Source organism: Rhinoderma darwinii, chromosome 2 (genome assembly GCF_050947455.1).
Source record: "Rhinoderma darwinii isolate aRhiDar2 chromosome 2, aRhiDar2.hap1, whole genome shotgun sequence".
Classification (NCBI taxonomy): Eukaryota; Metazoa; Chordata; class Amphibia; order Anura; family Rhinodermatidae; genus Rhinoderma; species Rhinoderma darwinii.
This window is the reverse complement of record NC_134688.1, coordinates 99,671,149-99,698,513: the sequence shown is the minus strand read 5'-3', so window position 1 is coordinate 99,698,513 and position 27,365 is coordinate 99,671,149. Positions and strand designations below refer to the sequence as shown.

Sequence of the window (27,365 nt, the reverse complement as noted above, 5' to 3'; positions counted from 1 at the left end):
AGACCATAATGACAATATGGCAGTGGAGTATGAGGGACCAGATGGGTTAGCAGAGTGGGAGTAGCAAGATGTAGAACTGTGCCAGCAGCATAACCTCCGCAGTCTGGTGGGGTAAGCATGACGATAGGCAGGATATAGAGCTTGTGAGTCATGTCTGTTCAGCTCCAGTATCAGGCTCTATTCTTAAATGTTTCGGGTTTTTTTTGTTTGTTTTTTAACTAGCCACTTTGAAGTCTGGAGGGATGATTGGTGTAGACACTGCCTTACTGTCTAGATTAGACTCTACACTTTTAGTTTGATGGTCTTCCGTTAACAGGTTTTAGTTGCTTTTAGACATTTTATAATGGTTGCATTAAGAGATTTGATATTCTTGCAGGATGATGATAGTGACGCTGAGAGTAATGAATTACACAGTGAAGAAGATTCAAACCCTGTTTCCGAAATACGGGATCTTGAGGATGAAGATGAGCAGGTGCTCTTGCAGGAGTTTGAGAAGGAGTTGGAAAATATTCTCCTTACCAAGTCTGATGTTTCCCAGATAAAGGAAAATGTGAAAACCGATATGGAGCAAGAATTTGATAACATTATTGATGAGGTGAGTACAATACTTTTGATCGATCAGCTAGAAACCATATTCAGACAATAGATCTGTCGTCCTGCTCACGATCTTGTAAGAAAAAGTTCTGCTATCCACATCACGCATTCATAATAGCTTAGTGCCACAGGTGACCTTTTAAGGGGTGTTCCCATCTTAGACTTTATGGCGTATCCACAGGATTTGCCATAAATGTCTGATCGCTCTGGGACCCGCAACTAAATCCAGAACGGGGGTCTCTCGACTGACGTTTCGCCTGGTGTGGTGGCCGCTGTCCGCAGAATTTAGGCGGGGGTTAGTGAAGAGAGGGTCGCGCCGCTCTGTCCATTCTGTTCAATGGGAGTTACGGAAGCAGCCGAGCAGCGCTTGATCGTCTGTTTCTGTAACTCCCATTGAACAGACTGGAGAGAGCGGTACAACCCCTCTTCACTAACCCCCGCCTGGATTGTGCGGCCAGGCAAAGCGGTGGTCAGGAGACTCCTGTTCTCCATATAGGTCCGGGTCCCAGATCTGGGATATGCCAATAGATTGGCGTCCACCCCGATGCGCATTTGGTGAAGGCAAGTGCGCCGAAACGAACGTCGGGGTGGATACTTTATTATGGGTTAATGTGACTATTTTTGACCATCATGGGCCACTGATTTGTAAATGTAGTACTCTACGTGTGATGCAGATTACTGCTTGTTCTTAGCTTTTACTATAACATGTTTTGTCTAAATTGCATTCGTACTCAATAACAAGGTTTGGTGAACTACCATGTTAGGAATCTACATCCCACTTCTGTCTACTGCAACGTCTATCAGAGCTTATGATTGGGCTGTCCTCTGTAGTGCCTGTGGACCTTTGTAAATATAAATGTATTAGATATTTGTCAATAAAGATCGTTTCATATTTTTGATACTCCAAAATTGCAATTTGCAGCTTTCTCTCGTCTTTTGGTTTATATATCTAGTCATGATGCAGGCAATCTATTGTCTTTTGATCACCCCATAAAAAAACCTATTTGTTTTATATAATTGGTACCAGTTGGTGGGTGATCACTTATTATTTTTTGGTTATACAAATCTTTAAAAGTGTGAACATGGCCTTAAACCACTAGGTGGCCCTGTTGCACATAATTTTGAGCTGGAGCATGCACTGGGCCACATATATCAAAATGAAGAGAAATCTTGTCGCCAAAATACAACCAGTTCAAACAACAACTTAATTTTTTTCATTTTTCGGATAGTCAAAAATAGTGGTGTGGTCATGGCAAAAAGCAAAAAAAACTGTCATACTTCATGTCTGTTTGCATTCACCACTAGAGTTTCACGGCTAATTTTCCTTTCTGACGGTGTTTTGCTTAGTAATCAGTGATTCTATTTTTTTTTTTTTTCTTTTGTACTTTTTAGTGTAATTTCCCCATTTTTGTATGTATTTTATGCTTACGGTTTTAATTTGGTAGTTATTTTCCTATTGTTAACACCAACTATGCACAGCCAAAATGACATAATTTGTATGGAACATACATTTATTTTTATTTATTTTTTTCTGATTTCGTTTGTCTCCAGGACAGACCCCCTTTAACTTGAGGTACCCTTTTTACAAGGAAAAAAACAACCACCCACAAACGAGCTGATTGATCAGTTGGGAGCTGAGGGCCGCATCCATAATAAAGTGTTGCAGATATGGCCACGTTATCCAGCTCGGGACAGTGCGCAAACATGGCAGTTTTGGTCTCGCCCACAAACTGTTCAGGAGAGCGCTGTGCACTGCTGGCTGTTTTTTTCTTTTCCGTCTAAGGCCTAGTTCACTTGCGTTTTTTTTTTTTTTGTTTTTTTTGGGGTTTTTTGCAAGCAGAAGAGATCTGTCTCAAAATTCCTTCCTGCCTGTGTTTTTTCGCGGCCGTTGAAGCTAATGCATGGACTATAGAAACGCAGCGAAAAATGTTATGATCGCCAGTGCAGTGTAAATGAATGGAGAGGAGTGCATGATGCTGATTGGTCAGCGTCATACACTCCTCTGTACAACGCCCACTTGGTCTAAAGTAAAAACACGCCCACTTGGGCATTAAGAAACTCATTAGCATAAAGCTAAAAATCGCTCATAAAGTGGTGAAAATGATAGTTTTTCTAAAATAAAAAGCACTGCTGTCACCTACATTACAGCGCCCATCTCCTTATTTAGGAGATAAGGCACTTATAATGTGGTGACAGAGTCTCTTTAACCCCTTAATGACCGGGCCATTTTGCACGTTAATGACCAAGGATTATTTTTTGTTTTTTCATGGTCGCATTCCAAGAGTCGTAACTGTTTTTGTATTCCGTCTATATAGCCGTATAAGGGCTTGTTTTTTGCGGGACGAGTTGTATTTTGTAATTGTACCATTTTTAGATGCTTATAACATATTGATTAACTTTTATTAACTTTATTTTAGGAGAGAATTGAAAATAAGCAGCTATTCCAGCATTCATTTTCACGTTATAAATTTACGCCGTTTACTATGCAGCGTAAATAACATGTTAACTTTATTCTATGGGTCGGCACGATTACAGGGATACCAAATATGTAAAGGTTTTATATGTTTTTCCTACGTTTGCACAATAAATACCCTTTTAGAAAAAAATTACTTGTTTTTGCATCGCCGCGTTCCAAGAGCCGTCATTTTTTTATTTTTCCGTCGATGTGGCTGTATGTGGGCTTGATTTTTGCGGGACAATGTGTAGTTTTCATTAGTACTATTTTGGGGTACATAGGACTTATAGATTAACTTTTATTTTATTTTTTATGGGGGGAATGGGAGAAAAGAGAGAATTTTGCCGTTGTTATTTGCGTTTTCTTTGGACGCCGTTCATCCGGCGGTTTAATTAATGTGTTCATTTTATTGGTCAAGTTGTTACGATCGCGGGGATACCATATATGTGTATGTGTGATTTGTTTTGACCGTTTTATTAAATAAAACCACTTTTTGGGGCAAAAAAGTAGTTTTATTTGACTTTGACTGTAATTTTTTTTAGTTTTTTTTTCACAAACTTTATTTAACTGTTTTACTTTTTTTTTTTTAGTCCCACCAGGGGACTTCACTATGCGATCTGCTGATCGCATATATAATGCTTTGGTATACTTCGTATACCAAAGCATTATTGCCTGTCAGTGTAAAACTGACAGGCAACCTATTAGGTCATGCCTCCGACATCGCCTAACAGGCAGATGCTGAAGACAGACCTGGGGGTCTTTGTTAGACCCCCGGCTGTCATGGAAACCCGACGGCGACCCGCGATTTGTTTGCGGGGGCGCCGATCGGGTGACAGAGGGAGCTCCCCCTTCTGTCAAACACATTAAATGCCGCTGTCACTATTGACAGCGGCATTTAATGGGTTAAACTGCCGGAATCGGCGCGCGCTTCGATTCCGGCAGTTGCAGCAGGAGCCAGGCTGTGTATAACAGCCGTGCTCCTGCTGCTGATCGCGTGGGTACGCTGTCAGTACCCGCGCGATCACAGGACGGATATATCCGTCCTCCTGCGCGAACTAGCAGCTGCTGAGGACGGATATATCCGTCCTTCGGCGTTAAGGGGTTAAGGAAACTATTTTAATGACCATCAATTATCAGTGCCCATAGATGCTGCCCATTGTAAATCCACCCCACATGGAAACATTTCATACTATTTTCTAGTTGCGATATGTACGATCATATCATATGGATGCCAGGTTCCATTTCTTTCTTGGTTACACAGGTAAATTTCTTAGTAGTCTAAGTGGTCTGTTCAGTGTTCTCTAGAAGACCAGTATATGTCTGGTGTGTAGGGCAGGAATCGGCTGATTGTCATTCTTTGTCATGATTATGCTCATTTTGTTGTAGGCTCAGAAAGAGTTAGAGACTGAAGGTCTAAAGGGTGAGTTTGATAGAAAACAAGCCTCAAAATCACTTGCCACCACATTGAACAAGCTGATCGATAAACTGGATAATACTGCAGAGGAGAAAGCAGAAGAGGCACCGGCTACTGAGAGCGATGAGGTCAATACACAAGACCACCGTGATCCTGCAATAGCTCCGACCGGTATGTGGCATAATGCTTGGCGTACTGTAAGGATTTTTTCATTTCTACTTGTTTTTATTAAACCCTTCCCGCCTACCTCATGTAATTTTAACGCACTAATTGCACGGTCCTAATGCCATTAGCCTATAAATTTATGTGCTTAAATTGACACTTTCAATCGGCAGAATGTTTGTTTTTTGTTTTTTTACCATGACCGGATGAAATAATAAGTGATCGGTCATTCAAAACTCCTGAACATAGCATTCAAAATGAGCGCTATGTTCTCAAATGCAGAAATGCTGCTTGTGCATTCCGGCGGTTTCTTGGAAACCCCCATGGTGTCAATAATGAGGTCACAGGCATTTCCTGTGCAGAGGTCGCTTGGTGGCATGCAGAGAAGACCCGATCTTTAAAACAAGACCTAGAGCGCAACTCTATCTGCAATCTAGTCTGAGCTAGAGCTTTTAATAGCAAGAACGTATCGGATACACTCCTGGCTACTGAAATGCCTTCCTGCAAGGACGTATGGGATGTCCTTGGCAAGGAAAGGGTTAAAGGACCACAGGCAACGTTCACAGGATGCTTTTTAGTAGTGTATACTCGTCCTTGAACACACATTTTTACACTTTCTCTATAAAATGAATCTACATAATATGTTCAATAACTTTGTAAATTATTGTATTACGTACCTTATACTTGTCCTGAGGTAGAGCTTGTATTCTAGTCTAGAGCTGCATTCACAATTCTGTTGGTTGCTACTCGAACTGGTTTGTCAACCAATACATACCAAGTGGTATAACTTCGCGCCTACAGTGCAATGTTCTGTGGTGCATATTGTTCTGGGATAGTTTATTTGATCCAGACCACTGTACACTGCCCAGTGAACTAGAGAGGCGTGCTTAGAGTATTTCTCTACAGAAGGCTGCAGAATAGTGAATTCAGCTGTGGAGACAAGTGAACTGTAATAAGTTGTAACTCGGGAGCAGTACAAGTTAAGTAATAACATGTAATTCTTGTTAGTATCCTTGGGGGGGACACAGCACCATGGATGTAGGCTCCTGCCACTAGGAGGCGACACTAGGTAGGAAAGTGTTTGCTCCACCCAGGCAGGCAATATCCTTCCCACAGATGCTGCTTTAGTTTTAGCCTAATGTCTGTAGAAAGCCGACGTGACCTGATACTCTGGTTTGCTGCTATGTTTTTATTTTAGATTTATTCCTATTCTTAGTTGCAGGTGGGTTCTCGGCATGTTCGCAGCCTAGACAGTCCGCAGTGTGTGCTGGGAAACCAGACAGTTCTCTGCACTGCATTTGCTTCTCCGCTGGTCACCTAAGTTGTTGTTTTTTTTTCTGCTCCTGCAGCCTGAGTGCCAGTAACCCCACTATACGTGCGAGGCTGCTGATGAGGTCACACTGCGTACACCTATAGACTCCGGAGGGTGAGTAGGTTTTTTTCCCTTCTCCCTCCAACCCCGTTTTCCAACTGGACCATTTTAGAGTCCTAGCATTTGTAGACCCTATATGAAGAGGGGAAAGATATTCTTTATTGGGAGGGAGATTTCTTCTCTGGCCATTCCTAGTTATTGGCACCTTTTTTTTTTTTTTCACTTGCCTGTGGTCCTGGGGCACGTTTTCATGTTCCTTGGTGAATATGTGGGATGGGTGCTGCGTTTTTGCCATTTTGTGCCCCTTGTCCCACTGGCGCTGCTGCCTAGCTTACAAATATAGTCCCGTTTTTTTTTTTTTCCAGGCTTAGGTCGCAATCTCTCTGCTCCGCCCCCTGCCTGTCACTCGTCCATATCATACGTTGATTGGAAGCTTTTCCTGGAGGAGGGTTTTGGGGTGGGGCACATGTTTAAAGTGGGCTGTGAGCTCCTGCAGCTGGCATAATTTTTGAAGGATCTGAGGAATTACTTTCTGCTATTCAGCTCGTGTATTGGAACCTTCCTATCATCATCTTCTCGGGTTTACAGGGGTACACAGACCCAGGGTTCCAGTAGTGCAGCATTTTGGCTGTATTGTTACTTTTGTGCAACTTCTCCAAGGGTTCACTTTCCCTCGGACATTGCTGTTTGTATTCTTCTCTTTTCTCCCCCCTTCTGTCATGTCTTTTCCGTGGGAGGATTCTACCAAGCAGCATACTATGCCTGTAGTGGTTGTAATACAAGGTTTTCGTTCGGCTAGTTTACCACATTCTGCCCTCAGTGCTTACAATCCAGGACTCTCCACAGGTCTGTCCCATCCCCCCCTCAAGATGTGGCATCCCCTGAATGAGCGATGTCTTTTGCTTTGTCCCTAGGGGTCATTTTGAGACCATCGCAGTCCATGGTTCAGTCTTTTGATGTTTGCCTACCCAAATTGCAGCGGGAACCTAGAGGCCGTCCTTTGGACAATACTCCGTGTACCTCTCATGGTAGATCCAATAAGAGACGTAGACCGGACCCATTCCTCGTCTGGCTCTTTCCAGGAGTCTCATATTAGAGTTTTCACTGGTGATGTTGCTTGCAATATGGATTAGTCTCTCTCCTGCTACTTATCCTCTGACTCCGATTCAGAGGCCGAACAGGAATCGCAATGGACAGCTGCCATGTAGGCATTAATATGTTCTGTCAGGGACACCTTTTATGTAAAGGATTACCCCCATCTCCCCTTCTCCGGAGGAGGCACCCTTACAGCGCCAGCTGCTATGTTTCCACTTCTTTGTTGCGATGTTTCCCAAACTATAGTGAATTTGGGGAAATTCTATCCGACATTTTGCTGTTTCAAAACGTGCAGATACGGTTTCCTTGCCAAAACGGTCTGGTCCTTCTGTGGATCCACCTATCTCGCTATCTCGAGTCTATCAATGATCACTACCGTCCCATCGTCCGATGCGGCTTCACTCAGTGACCCTCTTGTTAAAAAAAAAAAAATGGATTCCCAAGCGAAGTCTACTATTATGGATGGAAAAGTCTGCTTTGCTGCCTGGCTTTTGCATCTGCCATGATGAGGAAGGCTTATTCGATGTTTGGGAAGAAGCTGGTATCCTGGCAGGAGTGCTGCAGCAGAATTTAGCCAAGCTTGCTACTCAAATTAAATTTTGAAGCGTAGTTCATCTGAGGCTTCCCTTCAGTTAGCCCAATTATTTCAGCGCTCTATTTGGCTGAAATCTTTGGCAGCAGATCTGGCCTTAATTGGCCTTTCTTCTGTTGGTAGCAGATTTTTTTTAAAAACGTCTGAGATTAATTCTGAAGCTCCTTGCAGTAAGGGCTCTATTTTGCGTCTGAATCCCCCCTCGCCATATGCAGCCTTTTCTCAGGTATCCGCCTTTTCCATTCCTTTCCTGGCGTTTTCTTGTACATCGTTTTCTTTCAGACCAGACAGAAGTCTGGAGCACTTTGGATGGCTCATCCTCCTATCTCTTAAAGCCTAGACCTGCATAGCCGCTGTGGCCCAGAAGCCCCTCCTCTTCCAAGACCTCTTCAACATGAAAGGTGTCTCCCCATTCATTTTAGTGGTCCAAGTGGGTGGACGTTGTCTTTCCTTTCAGGAGACGTGACTTTGTGGACGATGCCTGGGTTTGGTAGGTGGTGTCAACCGCATAAATCTAGTCCTTAAAGGCTATACACACCTTTTCTGTAAGCAATTTTTTTTTTTTTTTCATTAAATCAACCTAGATGTAATTGTTAGGTGGATCCTGTGTCTCAGCTGAGCTGTCCATTCCGCATTCATGATACATAGAAGCGTTATCGTAAAGTAAAAAACATTTTTTTTAATCAAACTGAATTTAAAAGTTGCTTAAACACACGACATTTGATTTCATAAAAAAAAAAATTGGCTTACAAAGATTTACATAGCCTTCAAAGCTGCTTCCAGGATCGTTTTCCCTCAACTCCGCCTCAGGCACCGGATTGCGTTTCTGCTTTTCCCAGTCTTTGTTCCCTTCTCCTACAGAAAGTTTATGGTCCTGGGTTTTCAGCCAATACATTTTCAAGGGTTTTAATCTAATCTCTTCAGTCCTCAAAAGGGATTTGAGGAGGCTGAACCGCTTCGTTCCCATTCAGAGGATTCGCACTGAAACCTTAAGGTCCGTAGTCTCATCGCTGAGGCAGGGAGAATTCTAATTTGTCGCCCTCCCTTTTGGGCTGAACATTTCTTCACCAAGGTACTGGTTACTCTCGAGGCTTTTCTCTGTGCCAGGGGAGTTGCTATTGCTCCTTACATGGACAACCTCTTTCAGGAGTTGCAAAAGTAGAAGACCTCACCGGCTATCATGATGGGTCGGTCATTTCCTCCCCTCCATTGGCTAGATGTCTCAATGGATGCCAGTCTTTCTGGGTGGAGTGCAGTTTTTGGTCTTCAGATTTTTCAGGGCAATTTTTTGCAGGAGCAGATGTTCTTACAGATCTGGAATTGAGGGCAATTTTCCTTACCCTCTCCCATTGGACTCTTTTCTCTCCGGGGTCGACCAGTAAGTGTTTAAACCGACAACTCCACGGCGGTTGCTTATCTGAATAGCCAGGGTGGCACCAGTAGGCGTTGGAGTCCTACTGTGGGTGGAGCAGCATATTCTAGTGCTGTGAGCGGTCCATATACCAGGAATGGACAATTGGCTTGGAGATTTTTCCAGCCAAGAATCACTAGATCTAGAAGAGTGGTCTATTCACCCAGGAGTATTGCATCAACTGTTCGAGAGTTAGGGTATGTTCACACGCTTAACCAAAAACGTCTGAAAATACGGAGCTGTTTTCAGAGAAACCCGCCTCTGATTTTCAGGCGTTTTTGAAGCTGAAAATGAACCTACTTTAAATTTGGAGCTTCTTTTCAGGTGTTTTTTATTTTTTTTAGGAGCTTTTCATAGTGTTCAATGGAAAATTCGCTCCAAAAAAAGCCTCAAGAAGTGACATGCTACTACTATTTACAGAGCGTCTTTTTGCGCTCCGTTTTTTTAAACTGGAGGCGTAAAAAGACGCACCTTATGAACTAAATGCTGTTTTTCTCATTGATCTCAATGAGCAGATGTTTGTAGGCGTTCAGCGTCCGTTTTTTTCAGGCGTTTTTGAGGCGTAAACGCCCCAAAATACGCTAGAAAACAATGCGTGTGAACATACTCTAAGGACTACCTGGCCGTGGGTCTCGAGTCTTGTCTCAACCACATTGTTCTGATCTACGTGTCCAGTGCACGGGATCCCAAGGCCATCAAAGTTGACTCTCTGGTCACTCTGGAGTGAGTTATGTTTACAGTAAAGGTTTGCGCAGATCATGGTTTTAAATGAAGTCACTAAATCATCCAAAGGTTTTTTTTGGAGCCATCTGTAAATGCTTCTTTGTCGGTTGTAGAAGAGCGCGTTGGAGTGGTGGGATCTCTGTTTTTAACAAACTATTTCCATCCCCGGAACAAATTTTCCTAAATAGCTGTATGAGGAAAGCGAAAAGAACCTGCCTCTGATGGTGTGTTAACATAACTGCTCCAAAGTGCTGTAAAAAGAGTTCTAATACTCACAACCATATAATGCAAGCATATAAATTAAATCCAGGTAAACGCCAATGCCCAGCACACACCTCTAGTTTCGCCAAAAGGCTTCTTCCAAGACCTATTCTCACTCCTGCCCACTCTTCCTTTTATCCCAAAGCACATACACAAAGGTTTAATAAAACCTCAAGAAAAAACATGCAAAGTTCCACACCCTCGTAACATGCTATCATTACATACAGATTACACCTAGGTGCTTAAAAACATAATGTAATTGCTATCTGGCCGCTGAATTTTCATGAAGATTAATTCCTTCAGTTTTTATAAAACTAATCCACATGTAAAATAAAGGGAATATATGAGGAAATATAAGGTTCCCCGTAAAGTTTAACTTAAAAACTAAAATGCGGCTTTAAAACCATAGCTAGAAACCATGGCTAGAAATAACAAAAAAGGAAGCAATATATTCTAAATGTCACAGATCATGTGACCTACGGTATATGGGCCAATTGTATAACCATTCAGAATCATTCATGAAATTTCTAAAGGGGTACTGCATTTGGAGCTATTAAAAAACAAGTCAAAAACACGACAAGAACAGCCAATGAAATGCGAGGATGAGGTCCATTCATAGGTTAGTAACAAATTGGGGCGAATAAAATCTCTTCCCTCCACTCTTGCTCAGAATATTTAAGAGGTGTTACAGCAGTTTTGGTGGCACCAGACTGCCCCCCCCCCCCCCCCCGTGGCCTAGTACGCAGACCTTCATTCTTAAGCCTCTGGTGATTCCAGTTTGGGTTGCTGCAAGCAGCTGTGTTAGACTGGTTGCATGGCTGTACTTTTTACTTTGTTCTTCCCACCCTCTGAGACTGCTTTATGACGTTCCATGGTGCGGTCTCCTCTTCCTCCGGGAAAACAGGATTATTTTACATGCTGTAAAATCCATTGAATTCATTGGGAGACACAGATCCCGGCCTCTTATTTTTGTTGGTTCGAGGCCCGGGACCTGTTTTTGAGTGTTTGGCTTTTTGTTTTTTTTTGGTTATTTTTCTCCTTCTTTTGTACAAGCTCAATTAGCCAGTGTCTGTGGGAGGGCTATGACCTGTCCTACCTAGTGTTATCGCCTAACTGCAGGGGCTTGTACCCATGGTGCTGTGCCCCCTAATTCGGCAAGAAATCTATTTTACAATAAGTACAAAATCTTGATTAATCGGGTTACTTAACTTTTTAAGCAGATAGAGATTATATATATACTGTAAAATGGGGTTCAAATATGAAGATACAGCCATCCTCACACAGATGTAGAAGTAAACTAGATGTAATGCAATTGTGTGTAAGCAGCGTATTCTTGGCCTTTTCCTTTCTTCCTATTACTTCTGTAAATGTTCATATCTGTAATGTTCCCCCTCGTCCGTCGCGCTTTCCCTCCTGTGTATTCAGTTACTGTGTTACTGCAGGTGAGCTTTTTACTGACTGATGAGGTCCCCGCTCCTTGGGACAAATCAATCGGGATATCTGGTCTGAGTGATCATAGGTTCTCTGTTAAGTCCTGGTGTGTTTCCATGAAAGTCCTGTCCCCAAAGTGTGCATAGGTGCTCTACTCTAGTCCTGTATCAATTTTCAGGTAGACAAAATGCATTTCTGACCTGAGTGGTGATGAATGGGTCATTGTTGGTGTACGACTAGATAGTAGTAGGTTTAGACAAATTCTGTTTTACACGGAAGCTTTTCCTTAGGTTCTGTGTTATTGATCTGGTGTGTTTGGGGTGCATTTGAAACCATAGGTAAATGATTGTGTGTTTCAGTTGGGTGATTTTTGGTATAGATGGCATGTGCTGTGTTGTGTGTTTTTGTTTTACCGTGTGATGAACTGGTAAGATCTGGGTTGGAATATTTTTCACCTAGAATTGTGCTTTCAGGTCTTCCTTTTCCTTACCCTGCTCTTTTCTGCTGCTCATGCTTGCTAGCAGGGTCTCTTCATTAAGTTAATGTCGTACATTTTGCTGCTTGAGTCCCCCGAACGGCCATTACCCCTCTATTTCGTTTTAGCCTTTTATTTATTATAATAAATTGATAGGTTTAATTTTCCTATCACCTTCTTCACATTAGATGACCGTTCGGATGGCCGTGTAAAAATCCGGGTCACAAAGATCCGGCGGGGCAGCTCTGAGCATCCTGAGAGAAAAGAAATGAGCAGTGAAAACCCACAGCTGAGACATATTGAGAATGTTGTTAAAGACCTGCTTGAAAAGGAAGGCCTGAAGGCAGAAGGTAGGCTCCTCGTGCAAATGAGTGGTGGTCTGGCTCCGTGTGTGTTTTGCATTTAGTAGACTATCCAGGTGCATTGGCTTTTAGTGCTTAAAGGCGGCGTTTTTTGGGCCTCACTCTAAATAATCTTTTGTATAGTAAGATTATTGCTTAATATGGGCTATGTACCACCTTGTGCTATAATTCCGATACAGATAATACTCTGTGTGATCTCTTTTCTCCCTATCTGCTGATATAAATTAACTTGGTCTTACGTGACACAATCCTCTGAACACCGTTTAGTCAGCCGTTCCCAAAATGCACCAACTTGTCATGCAAACTGAATTGACTGTCCTTGCCGAGGCACAGCAATGGTCCTCACCAGTATTTTATCCACTTATCCACAGTTGGTTTTACTCCAATCTATATGCATGTGTTACAGTGAAATTGTAACGTGTGTCGTCCCCCCCCCCCCCCTAACTGTAAATGATAAGAATATTAGAGGTCACAGTCTGCAGGCTGAGTGCATTTGTACTGATTGTGGAACTCCAAGGGGATTTTTAATAATTTTATAGTAAAGGGTGCATGATTTTTTTATTTTTTTTTTAAATTACCACCAACTGCCTCGGAAACCTCTTTATTGAAGCATAAGGGGTAGATTCTTATCCACCATCAATTAATATTAAACACCCTCACCCTGTCCAAAAGAAGGTCTGCAGCAGAGACTACAATACATACTGCAGTTTGATGAATCGAGATATTTCTGTGGCACCATGTCGGAATTTGGCACAAGCGGCATCAATCGATAGACCCTTTCCTGTCAGGGGTCAATAGTTCAGGCTGGTGGAGGTGGAGTAATGGTGTGGGCAATGTTTTCTGGGCACACCCTGGTCCTCTATCTATGGATGGACTACTGAACAGTAGAGCAAACCTGAACATTGTGGCCGACCAAGTTCATGCCTTAACGGCAGCTGTTTATGCTTCGGCAGAAGGACAATTTAGCACATACCGTGAGACGCTATCCTGTGGACAATCAATGTATCGAAGTACAGGCTCAAAAGAAAGTCTGAGTCCATACACCGATACGTTTATTTCCGGAAAAAGGCGAACAGACTCAGAGCGGCTGAGCGTTCACCCGAGCGCTCCAACTGCTTTGTTTTAGCGAATTGGCGGGGGTCTCAGTGCTCTGACTCCCACCAATCAAAACTTCTGACAGGTCACTATGACATGTCAGAATTTTGTTAAACGTTTAGTTAAATTTTAATGTTACATCATACAGACATTTTAGACCCACTGCAAAGCGAGGCTGTTATAGCCACAGAAGGGGCCCTTAAATCCGTACTCACACCCGTGGTTTTGGAATGAGATATCAGCCAAGCTCATTTAGGTATAAAGGTCAGGTGCGAAAGGTTGTTAATGAAATGGTTAAACTGGTTGTATTTTTTTGTTTTACTTTATTTGACATAAATTTAAACTACTGATTATTTGTGATTTTATCCCCCCCCCCCCTTCCAAACAGGTAAAATAGAGATTAAGATACTTACAGGAGGTTTTGGTGAAGATGATGATGGACACTGGCTTTCAGAAGAGGACACCAGAAACCTGAAAGATATTTTTTTCAACATATTGGTATGTATGCCAAAGTTTGTTGGAAAGCGTAAGGAATGTACAGATGACTGGATCGGACCGTGTATTCATCCAGGACAAACAAAAGGAACTTTCATTCTTCTGTTTTGTTGCTGCTGTTATTGCAGAAAATTATAATGGGAAGGGCAGGCATATTTAAATTTTATTTTTTGCCTAACACCGCGTCGCTACTTTTTTTAAAAAAAAATTATTTATAGATGGTCAAGGCCCAAAATTACTAAACCTATATAAAAACTAAAACATGAGGAAAAGAATACCCAGAGCAATATAACAAAATCTTATATTTTATTGGCTTATCAAAAATGATGCATGTACAAGTAATCCGATCAAAGTGGAGAAAAATAGTGACTACACAAATATGGCCACACTCTACAAGCCGCCCACCATGCCATACACAAGCACAAATCTAGGGGATATGAATATCAATCTTGAGTATACACTGGCACCCCAAAAGGTAGAATGCACACAATATGTAGCGTAGGTAATGGTAATAGCCCAGCTTACTGTAATGTATAGTTGTCTATATGCTTTGGTATATACTATACAAGTGGGGGACCAACGACTTAGCACAGTATCAAAGACCCGGGTATGCTAGGCACAAATGTCAGGGTGAATACCCAAAGCAGTGGCTGTCCAGACATGAAAAACGGTCTAAGTCCTGTATATAGGAGAAGTAACCCTCACCCCTAGATATGGCACTGGCGTGGTAGGCAACTTGCTCAGTGTTTTTCTGTTCTAGATACAAGGGTCCGAAGACGCTCACAAAGAACAGAAGCGGCAACAACAGCTTGAGAACAATTACCGATTTGTCTGGAACCCGAATAGTGATGATTCTAAGAGCACCAGCACTTCCACAGACTCGGATGATGTGGACATCTAACAAGAACCAGACCTCTGACCTTGCCGTATGGACTCGAGCTTTGTAATCTTTTGGGATGAGTGCTGCTTCAAGAATATGGTTTGCAAGCCTAGAAAGATGTGCAGAGGCCTCAGCTTCGCCTGCAATAGTTTTAAAGCAGTGTTAAATAACTTGCTGGATGTGTGCAAAGTCCAACTAGGAGAATAAAAAATGTTATTTATAGATTTTGGTTCCTTTCCTTTAACTTTGCAGAAGATAAGGATTATAAAGCTGACAGATACTTTGACTACATGCACCTCACCCACTGAAGGAAACTTTCTTTTATGCAACTAAAGTTTTGTTATTGTATGAGGAAAACTTTTACAACTTCCTAATGTACTTTTGTGTTTTGGTTCTTCACGGTTTTCAAGATCTGTTTGCTGTCAGTGGATAAAAACCTTTATTTACATCTAGATGCTGAAAGCCTGTTCTACCTACAGCTGAGAGTTTGTCAGGTTTGGATCCTAGAAAATCCTCTGTGAGCTAAAGAGCCTGGATTCCAGCCTGATATATTTTAGCTACACTGAAATGCAAATTATCTCTCATCCAGACGGAAGAATACGGTCTCTAGTGCCAACTATATGTGGGTATCCACAGAGCATTGCCCTAAAGAATCCCTACTGGCTGGAACTCGGAAGGTACTGATCTCCGCCTTACTGAGAGGCAGTTACATTGAGGATTATGGTAGTAAACCATCACCACAAGATTTGTGCTTTCATGTATATAGCTCATTGTTACAATTGCATCAAGTCTAGGCAAACGCTTATCTGTAAGAAGTATTAGGTGTATACAGGTTTTCAGCCAATGAATGGAAACAAGTTTCCATTCATTGATGGCAAGCCGAGAGCTATAAAAATGGTAAAGATTTGAAATGCAAAATATATTAGAACGTTGCAGAACTTTCCATTAATACAATAATTTAATCTTTATTTACATAAAATTGGACAGGCCTTTTAATTTTAACTGGAATAATATGTTCTATAGCAATAATTGTTTCTGTTGATTGGAATAATCCTAATTCTGGGGAGATGTATGAAAACTAGTGCAAAGGGAACCTGGAGCAGTTGTCCACAGCAACCAGACATATTAAGACGGCTTGGTAAATGTAAACCTCAACGTGCTCAGTTGCGGTCGGCATCCAGTAGTGTTTGCTTTTGTTCTAGTTGATCTGTTAGAGAACCTTTCACCTGCCCATACGTGTGCAGCGTGTAATAGGCGGGGCTGTACAAACCCTGTCTCACTAACAAAATTTCCTGTCTTTCTATGTTATTTAGATATCGGTGCCGTTATATTTGGCGCCCAATATTTAAATAACCCCTTGAACTGTCAATGGGGCGTGTAACATTGCTGTGAAACTGTCCAATCGGCTATGGACGGTGTCCCAGCAAAAGCTGGAGAGATGAGAGCGCGTGCAGCTCCGCTGCCACCGTGGAAGAGAAGAATGTGAATTCTTCTTCTGTTCCATGGCAGTGGGAGTATATTCGGCAGCGGCATCGGAGCTGTGCGCTCATACGGGCGGGCGCACGCTCTCACTATTCAGCTCTCGGCAGACAAGGACAAGACTGATCTCTCGCGAGAGATCAGTCTTGTTCAGCTTGTCTGCCGAGAGCTGAAGAGTGAGACCGTGCGCACAGCTCTGAGCTGCACGTTCGCGCGCACACGCTCCTCTCTCCAGCTCTTGCTGTGACACTGTCTGTAGCTGATTGGACAGTGACACGCCCCATTGACAGTTCAGGGGGTTATTTAAATATGGGGTGCCAAATATAATGGCACTGATATCTAAATAACGGTGGAAGATAGGAAAAAAATGTAAAGTGCCCGAGGGTTTGTACAGCCCTCCCCATTACATGCTGCACTTCGCTGCACATGTATGGGGAGGTGAAAGGTTCTCTTTAATAACATTACTTTAGAGAAACCTGTTCACAGAATTTACCAACTAAAAATCACTTGTATTTTATCAATGAAGAATGTAAGTCTTGCTACTGTATAGCTCAGGAACTGTTTCAATATTTTCTATGGTTTAAAAAGACTGTGCATGGTCCTCACTGAAGATCACTGGCAAATGTGGGGCACTAAAACTGTAACAAAAGTCTTCGCTGATGATATGAAAGGGGAACTGTCAATTGTCTCGGGTGTTTTCAGCTTATAAGTAGAATGGAGAGGAAAAACTTTGCACTAGTGCTGAAAAATGTGCAATTTTGCATGTTGTTTGGGTTTATGTTTCATGTGAAAGAGAGAGAGAATGTTTAACTTTGTTTTGCTATCCTGAGGTTGTGAATAATTTATGATAATTCTGTGTCCCATATAGAAAAATATTTATTACAATAAAATGCTTTTACATATATATTCCTTTTTTTTTTTATACTTTGAACTAGCATTCCCCAGCACATCTTGGAACTTGCAGGAAGAATTAAAGATATACTGATTTGTATCGCTTATGCTGCAAGAAATATAGTTGTCGGCAGTACATCTACATGTGTAAAAAGCTAGACGTGATACAAGTGTCTGAGAGTGAGCAATCGTATTAACGTTTGCTCATTCCCTAACATAGCTCCTTGTGAATGGCGCAAACGTGTGCCGATCAATGAGCTGTCTCATTAAATGGAGCTCGTTCACACAGCCCATGTCGGGCTGTGTAATCTGTGAACGCTAGGACACATTTCAAAATGAATAAGAAATATCCTCTATTAGAAGGGGAAAAAAAAACAAAAACATCTTCCTCACCTTTCAGTAGGAGGTAGTTTGCCTTTGACTCTAGTGAATAGTTTGACCCTGCATTAATCGTGACGTGACTGGCTTTAGCGTGCTAAACGAGGAGCTTTCAAATTCTCAGATCAATAAGGCGATAGAAGGAACCACGTAACAATTTTTATTTTCTTTGCAAAAAGGGTCTTTCTTCTTGTATCCAAAAACTATTCGTTTAACATCCGTTAAATATAAATAATTCAACTTCACACAAGGTGCCAGAAAAGTCAGTTCCAGGTGGATTTCAGTCCATAGATTATGGATCTTCGTCAGGCATCTGACGAAGACCTCAGTACGAGGTTGAAACGCGTTGCAGCAGTGACTTTCATTGGTTTGTAGTATGTTCTTAAATAAAATGTCTTTAATTCATCCGGTGGATCTGTGGAATTACTGAACCACCCACACAACAGTGCCCGATGAAAGGAACATTTTTCCCAGGTTCTTGAATACTCCATTACTATAATACTACATTATTCTAACAATACACATTACTATAATAATACCGCTAGGTTTAATCGAGTTTACTCCACGTGCTTATTTTAACAACCTAGTTTTCCAGTTTGTGTCGCTAAATGCAGTCTGCCGGTTCAGTTTGCAGCGTTTGGGAGACACAAGAATGTCAATATTGAGCAGCCCCGTGCCCTCTAGATAATTCCACACCCTCTTGAAGATAGCACTGTGGGGAGTCCTCAGTGAACGGAGGAGCTCCCTCTGCTCTGAACTGAAGCAGGGAAGCTGACTGTTCCTTGCTTCAGCATTGGGTTCAACTGTATCTGTCCTGAGGAGAATTTAGCAGGGGATGGGATGTAGTGCTATCTGGAGGGGGGTGTGGAGTAATATCTACAAGGAGGGGGTTGCATTATCTACAGGGGGCTGTGTGGCTATTGCTCATCTTCTACCAACGAACTGCGCTCCTTCATGACGTCTTAAACAAAGAAAAAGACACGGTGCCACATATTGCAGATAAGTAGGGTAATGTAGGAGAGCAAGAAATGAATTCGTGCTCACCTTGTAAATGTGAATACTGGTAGGTATTATACTTAGAATATAGAGGTACACTGTCACGGGGAAAAATAGCTGCTGCCCGGTCCCATACGCAACGACCATAAGGAGTTGCCGGTAATGATTAAGTGGAACAAGGGAAAAGAAGGGACCACAATGGTGCTGCTTAATAACATAATTAACCGAAGTTCATGTTTAATGGAGGATAAAATTGATATTAAAGATGCTACGCTTTCAACGCCGGACCAGCGGCCTTATCAGACAAGTGAAATACACACAATTGACAAAGGTATATATGTAAAAAATGACAGCACATTACAATTATACTAATTAAACAAATTTAGACAACGCACCGAAAAAAAAACGCCAAAAGGTGGCGGGTCAAAGATCAAATGTTACGTAATAGATACCGCAATAAAGCATCAGAGTTTATCTAAATGTAGAAATAAAATTACAAATATTAAAAAGGGGACTAATATGAGTCAATAAAAATAGGATAATTGATAATAATGGTTATAAAAAATTACAGCAATACATAAAAATCAAATGTCAAACGGCAGTAATTAGAACATTCAATACTTAATCATTAAAAAACAGCTGATATATCTAAGACAATTCAGAATAAGGGTATGTGCACACACACTAATTACGTCCGTAATTGACGGACGTATTTCGGCCGCAAGTCCCGGACCGAACACAGTGCAGGGAGCCGGGCTCCTAGCATCATACTTATGTACGATGCTAGGAGTCCCTGCCTCGCTGCAGGACAACTGTCCCGTACTGTAATCATGTTTTCAGTACAGGACAGTTGTCTTGCAGCGAGGCAGGGACTCCTAGCATCGTACATAAGTATGATGCTAGGAGCCCGGCTCCCTGCACTGTGTTCGGTCCGGGACTTGCGGCCGAATTACGTCCGTCAATTACGGACGTAATTAGTGTGTGTGCACATACCCTAAGAGAGAATAGAAAAACTCACCAACAGTGGAGAGGTGATATAATAATAGAAGAAAGCGTTGTCGGAGTCTAGGTAACCGCGAACACTACGGAGGCCGAGGAGAGCCAGAAAGCAAACATGGAACGCAAGATGACACGCAAAAGAGAACAATTCCGTCGAATAGGAAAAGAACAGAACAAAAGCAATGAACCAACAAAAAGTTGAGTGAATATTCAATGTGATAAAGTAATGGGATATGCATCAAAATAGAATGATACTTGGATGAAAATAAATATAAGAAAGAATAATAAATGGTAAAGTATGTGAAAAAAACTAAAGTTGCTAATCCAATGCAGACTCAGTTATATCATTCAGGCCATTGGGGTGCAAAGTCCCCAGTTAGTAAATCCAGAAATTTTCCCTCTGTTTTAATCTAATGAATCTATTAGATAAATCTGCAGGGATACTTTCTATGGGAAGAACAGTGATATCATCAAAATTACACTTATGTTTAAAGAGTCTCTGTCACCACATTATAAGTGGCCTATATTGTACATGATGGGATAGGCGCTGTAATGTAGATTACAGCCGTGTTTTTTTTATTTAGAAAAACTATCATTTTTGATGGAGTTATGACCTATTTTAGCTTTATGCTACAGAGTTTCTCAATGGACAACTGGGCGTGTTTTACTTTTTGACCAAGTGGGCGTTGTGGAGAGAAGTGTATGACGCTGACTGTGAAAACTTCACACTGGACCGCAAGCAACTTGGCTTGAGTGCCACTCCACTCTTCCTCCAGACTCTGGGACCTTGATTTCCAAATGAAATGCAAAATTTACATTGTGAAGTTTCCACAGTCAGTGATGGAGCAACCTGGGCTTCCATAACACCTCAGCAGTGCCACAGGCTGATCGCCTCCATGCCACGCCGCATTGATGCAGTAATTCATGCAAAAGGAGCCCCGACCAAGTATTGACTGCATATACTGTACATACTCTTCAGTAGGCCAACATTTCGGTATTAAAAATAATTCTTGAAATTGGGTTTACATAATCTAATTTTCTGAGACTAAATTTTGGGTCTTCATTAACTGTTCGGGTACGTGCACACACAAAATCAAAAATGTTTGAAAAGGGAGAACCGCTCCTGATTTTCAGGCATTTTTTTAGCAACTCGCGTTTTTTACGGCCATTTTTGGAGCGGTTTTTCTATAGTCAATCAAAAACAGCTGTTGGGAAATGACGTGCGGATGTCCCAGGAAGCGGTGCTCCGGCAGCCCATGTGGGGAGGAGGCGCTACAATGCGTCGTGGCCTGTGAGCTTCCCCAGCCAATCCCAGGCCTATTTTTAGGCCTGAACCAGGAAGGCTCCTTCTCCAACAAAGCAACCAGCATGGAAGCTCCAGGAGAAGCAGCAGGACGCGTGGAACGACCTGAGCGATCAGACCCGGGAAAATCCTCCAGTCCGGTATTTTAGACAGCATGGGATCTTCTAGGAAGCATGGTAGGTCAAAACGTTTTTTTCCATTATTAATTTTGTTCTTCCTTGTGTAATGCATGTTTCCTAGGTCAGAGAGGGTCCCAGGAAAAAGATGGACAAGGCTCGCAACAAAGAATGTGCTGTGTGTAGTAGGAAGATAGCAGCCTCTTATCAAAAACGGTTATGCCAGCTTTGTTTAGATAAAATCCTGGCATAGGAATCCCCCAGCCTTGCCTCTAGCATAAGAGATATATTGCGTACAGAGATTAAGAGCTCCCTTAGATCCCTCAGAAGGAATCGTGATCTTCCTAGCACCTCATCTGGCAAGACCTAGACGTTTCTAATTCCTCTAGTGAGGAGGAAGGGGAGCTAGGCTCCTCTGAGTTTTCTTCTGACGAGGATGGGGAGGGAAGAACCCAGTGGATGACGTGGACCAACTTCTTAAAGCAGTCCGGGCCACTATGAATATCGATGACCCCAAGGTACCCGGTCTATTCAGGACATTATGTTTGAGGGCCTGGGTCCTAGGAAACAGAGGACTTTTCCTGTTCATAGGAATATAACCAGCCTCATTAGGAGGGAATGGAAGAATCCTGACAGGAAAATAGGCATTCCCAAGATTTTGAAGAGAAAATATCCCATTGAGGAGGGTTTAAGTAAGGACTGGGATAGTTTTCCCAGACTGGATGCCCCGGTAGCGAAGATATCCCGGAAAAATGCCTTACCGTTTGAGGATCTTGGGTCTCTCCCCGATTCTATGGATAGGAAGGCAGACTATTATCTAAAAAGAACTTGGGAAGACTCTGCAAGGGCCTTTAAGCCTGGTATTGCGGCCACTTGTGTAGCCAGGTCTCTTAAAATCTGGATAGCTCAGTTGGAGCTTCATCTCAGAGACAAGACTCCTAGGGATCAGATACTGGCTTCCCTACCGGTTTTGTCTAAGGCCACAGATTTTTTGGCTCATGCCTCAGTGGACTAGGTCCGTCTAGCAGCCAGATCCGGAGCCCTATCGAACTCAGCCAGAAGAGCTATATGGCTGAAGACATGGAAGAGGGAGATGCAGGCTCCAAAGGGAATCTTTGTTCTATCCCTTGTTCAGGAGATTTTTTTTTTGTTTGGCCCTCCACTGGATGTTCTCCTGGAGAAAGCATCTAATAGGAGGAAGGGGTTTCCTACCCAGGGCAAGCCAGACTCCTTTCGTCCCAGGAAATTTAATAGAAAGCCCATTCCCAAGGGACAGGATTTTAGATCCTTTAAATTCCCTAAAAAGAACAGGGGTTTCTTGTTTTAGGCCTCGGAGCGATCCCAAGAATAAAGATCACCAGCAATGACGCCAGAAGGAGTGTTGTAGGAAGTCGCTTATCTCTCTTCTATCAAGAATGGGAAAAGATCTCCTCGAACAAATGGGTTCTAGATATCATAAAAACAGGATACAAGCTAGAATTCATGTCCCCTCCTACAGATAGATTCCTCCCCACAAAGAGGCAGAAGGATTCAGAGAAACAGCGGGCCCTAGAATCAGAGGTTATTTCTCTTATCAGGAAAAGGGTTTTCTGGTACCAGTGCAGAGACCAGAGATAGAGAAAGGCTACTATTCCCCCCCCCCCCCTTTTTCTGGAAAAGAAACAAGAGGGCCGATTCAGGGTCATAAACCTAAAACAGCTGAACTCCTTCCTGATTTACAAAAAAATTCGGATGGAGAGTATCCCCTCTACTGTAAATCTTCTCTTCAGGGATTGTATGATGGCATCAATAGATCTGGAGGATGCTTATTACCATGTCCCTGTTTGCATCACTCACCAGTAGCTTCGAACGACTCCCTAATCTACCTCCAATACAGGGCGCTCCCGTTTTGGCATCTCTCAGGCCCCGAGAGTCTTTACCAAACTTATATCAGAAATGACTTCATATATACGAACAAAGGACATTCTGATCATTCCCTACCTAGATGACTTTTTGATAGTGGCAGACACCGCCCAGACTTTGACACTCCATCTACAGTCAGCACAAGCGAATTTGATAGATCTGGGTTGGAATATAAACATAAACAAGTCAAACTTAACACCATCCAACAGATAAATTTTTTGGGGAATCCTTCTAGACTCCTTTAGACATGTATTTTCTCCCTCAGCGAATGATCCAGCCTTTGATAGAGAGGGTCTCAGTCCTCTTTTTGGATCATTTGACTTCTTTCAGAAGGGCTATGTCCGTCCTGAGCCTTTTTGACGACATGTATGCCGGCCATAATGTGGGCTCATTTCCGGTCCAGACCTCTGCAAAGGGACATATTAGAGAAGTGGGACAAAAGAAAGCTCTCACAAGATCACTCCCTACTCCTTTTCTCGGTAGCCAGACTCTGTCTCTCAGGTGGTGGATGAAGGTAGAAAACCTCAGGAAGGGTGTTTCATGGGAAATGTCCCCAACCCTGAACATGACAACAGATGCCAGTCCTTGGGGGTGGGGAGCCCATGGCAAATCCTTCTGCCTTCAGGGTCAGTGGGATCCTCAAACCTCCATAAGATCTTCCAACTATGGGGAGCTGGAGGCAGTACTTCAGGCAATGAAAAACACAATTTCTATACTTTTGGGAAGATCGATAAACGTTCTTTCAGACAACACAACAACAGTAGCATACCTAAATCTTCAGGGAGGTACAAGATCAGGGCTTCTGATGAAGTTAGCTATGGAGATCTTTTCCCTAGCCGAGCTACATCTATCGTCCCCTACAGCTGTCCATCTAAGGGGAAAGGACAATCAGGTAGCAGACTTCTTGAGCAGAAGATCGTTGCTGCAGTCAGAGTTGTCCCTGAATCAGGATGTCTTCCAGATGATTGTGGCCAGGTGGGTGAATCCTTCCACAGACCTGTTTGCTACCAGGGAGAACAAGAAGGTGCCCAGGTTCTTCTCCCTAGACCCCAGGGAATATCCAGTAGCAGTAGATGCTCTCTCCCAGTGTTGGAGCCAGGAACAAGGTTATGCCTTTCCCCCTTTTGTCTACTCCCGAAAGTTTTAAAAAAGATCAGAGAAGACAAAGCCTCGGTAATCCTGATTGCTCCATTTTGGCCAAAGAGACCATGGTTCACTTGGTTGAGGAAGTTGTCCGAGGGCCCAACCATGGATCCTTCCAGACAGACTAGATCTCCTGTCCGAGGGCCCAGTAGTTCATCCAGACATCTCCAGGCTGCATCTTGCAGTATGGATTCAACAAAAATGTATCGTAAAGGAATAGTGTCACGAAAAAAAAAATGTAACATCAGTTTGCTTTTAGTCTTTTATTAAAAAATGTTACATTTATTTGTGTGTTTGTGTTTAACTTTTTTTAATTTTTACACTTTTTCTTCCCTATGGGGGCTGCCATTTTTTCCTCCATTTCTGTATGTGTCGATTAACGACACATACAGACATGGAGTACGGCAGCCCCAGTCCCATAGTGAATGCGAACGGGGCCCGTTCCATCCACTATGGTGTACGCCGTCTGTGTGGGAACGGCGCATCCCACACAGTCCAAGTTGAACTGCGCGCCGTCCGGCGCCATTTTCCTGTGGACCGGAAGTTGCGGCCGGACAGTAAGATTACTACTTCCGGTCGCGGCTTTCGGACTTGTGCAAATGGAGCAGCGGCAGCAGACGGAGCGGACGGACCTTACCAGGTTTTTTGCCATAGGTAATTTCGCCATTTCATCAGGACCAGGAGATTATTCTTCCCTCCTTTTGTGACTCCCCAAAACCTCCAAAGGAGCAGGAATTTAATTGTTTAGACATGAGGAGATGCTTAGTCCACTACCTGGAGGTCACAAAGGACTGGAGGTCTTCAGAGAATCTCCTTATTTAGTTTCAGGGTCCAAATAGAGGGTCGGCAGCTAGCAGACCGACAATAGCAAGGTGGATTAAACAGGCCATACACTTAGCCTTTGTGGACCAGAATAATAATCCCCCAGAATTATTTGGAGCTCATTCCACCAGAGCTGTATCTGCTTCTTGGGCTGAAAGAGCCAACACATCTCTAGACCAGATTTGCAGGGCGGCTACATGGAGCTCACCCCACACCTTTATTAAACATTATAGATTAATAAAGAACTGGGGTTCTATTTTACATATCCAGGGGTGCTGTCAGAGGTGAAAGGGTAAAAGATTGATTACTTACCGGTAATCGATTTTTCATGAACCTATGACAGCACCCCCCTAATTTCTCCCCCTTCAGTAAACTTCCTTGGTATCTCTTGTATACAGGATATATATGACTATAAATATATATCTATTGTGTGGGGTAGCTTTTCACTAAGGTGGCGCAAAAAAAAAAAAAAAAAGATTATATAATAAATGTGTGTGTGTGTGTACACACACGGTGTGTATATATAGATAAAAGATAACTAATTCACATCCTGAGAACTGGGTGTGTGGAGAGATATGTCCTTTTTATATTGTCAGGCTTCCTGTCCAGTGAATGGGATGTCTTTCTATGACAGGGGTGCTGTCATAGGTTCATGAAAAATCGATTACCGGTAAGTAATCAATCTTTTTTTAGGGTCCCCCCCACCTACCAAACAGGGATATGAAATGATACAAAAGTGGTTACATTTTTCAGAGTGAAGTCCCTGACAGTAGACCAATATGCTTAAATAATTCCCCCCTGACCACAGACAAAGGCCCCATGCACACAAACACATTTTTTTCCTCCCGTAAATACTGGCGTAAATACGGGTCCTTGGTCACACGTATTCGACCCATGTTCTACCAGTATTTACGGACCCGTGCCCGTAAATACAGGTCTGTTGTCACCAGTATTCCACCCATATTTACGGACCCGTTTTCTCTGCACTAATCGGCAGCCCCATCTCTATCAGTGCTGGATAGAGAGAAGGGGCAGCCCTTTCGGGCAGAGTTTCCGCAGCGATTGAAAATAAAAGAAGTTCATACGTACCCTGCCGTTGTCTTGGGGATGCGTCCCTCTTTTGACATCCAGTCCGACCTTCCTGGATGACGCGGCAGTCCATTTGACCGCTGCAGCCTGTGATTGGCTGCAGCGGTCACATAGGATTAAACATCATCCCGGGATGCCGGACTGGAGGAAGAACTTTTAATACTATTAACTCCAGCGGTAGTCACTGTCCCGGGTGCTGAAAGAGTTACTGTCGATCAGTTTACTCTTTCAGCACCTTGGACAGTGACTATCCCCTGACGTTGCCTAGCAACGCTTCTGTAATTACGGGTGCACACACTTAGCCACGCATAATTAGGGGAGCCCCATAGACTTCTATGGGCCTGCCCTTGCCGTAATTACGACCTGAAATAGGACATGTTCCATATTTTTCAACAGCCCGGGCACCTTCCCGTAAGCAAACGGAAAGGTACCCGTGGCCAATAGAAGTCTATGGGCCCGTAATTACGGGCGTTTTTACGTTCGTGTACATGGGGCCTAAATGTCTGTAGAAAAAAATGCCCATTTTATAACCTCTGGAAGGGGAGATGTAGGATCTGTGGAAGATTTGTAATGCCTTGTAAATTAGTGGGTAGTTATATTGGGGTCTACAAGAGTGAGCTTCGAGACCAGAGGTTTTCTGATCATATGCAACTATGAGAAATTCATGTAAGGGTTAGGGTATGTTCACACGGAGTGTTTTCAGCTGTTTTTCAGGCCGTAAACGTCCCAATAAACGGCTGATAAATCGGAAGCAGAACGCCTCCAAACATCTGCCCATGAAAAATACGGTGTTCTGTTCCGACGAGGCATTTTTGGAGCCGTTTTTCATTGACTCAATAGAAAAACAGCTCCAAAAACGGCCGTAAAAAACGCTGCGAATAGCGGGAGTGGCTTAAAAACGTATTTTCTGACGTTTTTTGTTAAGCGTGTGAACATACCCTTACGATTAGCAGCAGGACTGCTGCTAATCAATGATTTCTGTGTTTGGGCGTTGCTAGGCAACGACTTTGGTCTGAGTTTGCATTTGGTCATCATTTAGCTTTGCCTGGTTAATTAGGATGGCATACTTTTTGTTGGACCTATATACAGTGAAGGAAATAAGTATTTGATCCCTTGCTGATTTTGTAAGTTTGCCCACTGTCAAAGACATGAACAGTCTAGAATTTTTAGGCTAGGTTAATTTTACCAGTGAGAGATAGATTATATAAAAAAAAAAAAAAACAGAAAATCACATAGTCAAAATTATATATATTTATTTGCATTGTGCACAGAGAAATAAGTATTTGATCCCTTTGGCAAACAAGACTTAATACTTGGTGGCAAAACCCTTGTTGGCAAGCACAGCAGTCAGACATTTCTAGTAGTTGATGATGAGGTTTGCACACATGTTAGATGGAATTTTGGCCCACTCCTCTTTGCAGATCATCTTT

General features: G+C 42.7%; 1 protein-coding gene across 3 annotated transcripts in view; it reads left to right on the top strand.

Moving 5' to 3' along the window:
- OS9 (OS9 endoplasmic reticulum lectin) overlaps positions 1–15,039 on the top strand; it is a 56,732-nt gene extending 41,693 nt beyond the window's left edge. For 2 of the 3 annotated variants that reach the window (XM_075851964.1, XM_075851963.1), the window contains exons 11-15: positions 377–595; positions 4,436–4,634; positions 12,174–12,335; positions 13,831–13,940; positions 14,698–15,039. In XM_075851964.1, the coding sequence (XP_075708079.1) occupies positions 377–595; positions 4,436–4,634; positions 12,174–12,335; positions 13,831–13,940; positions 14,698–14,838 (831 nt within the window). In that variant the 3' untranslated portion in view covers positions 14,839–15,039. The remainder of the gene's footprint in view (positions 1–376; positions 596–4,435; positions 4,635–12,173; positions 12,336–13,830; positions 13,941–14,697) is intronic. The other variant, XM_075851965.1, reaches the window with a different exon arrangement.
- The last annotated feature ends 12,326 nt before the right edge of the window (positions 15,040–27,365 follow it).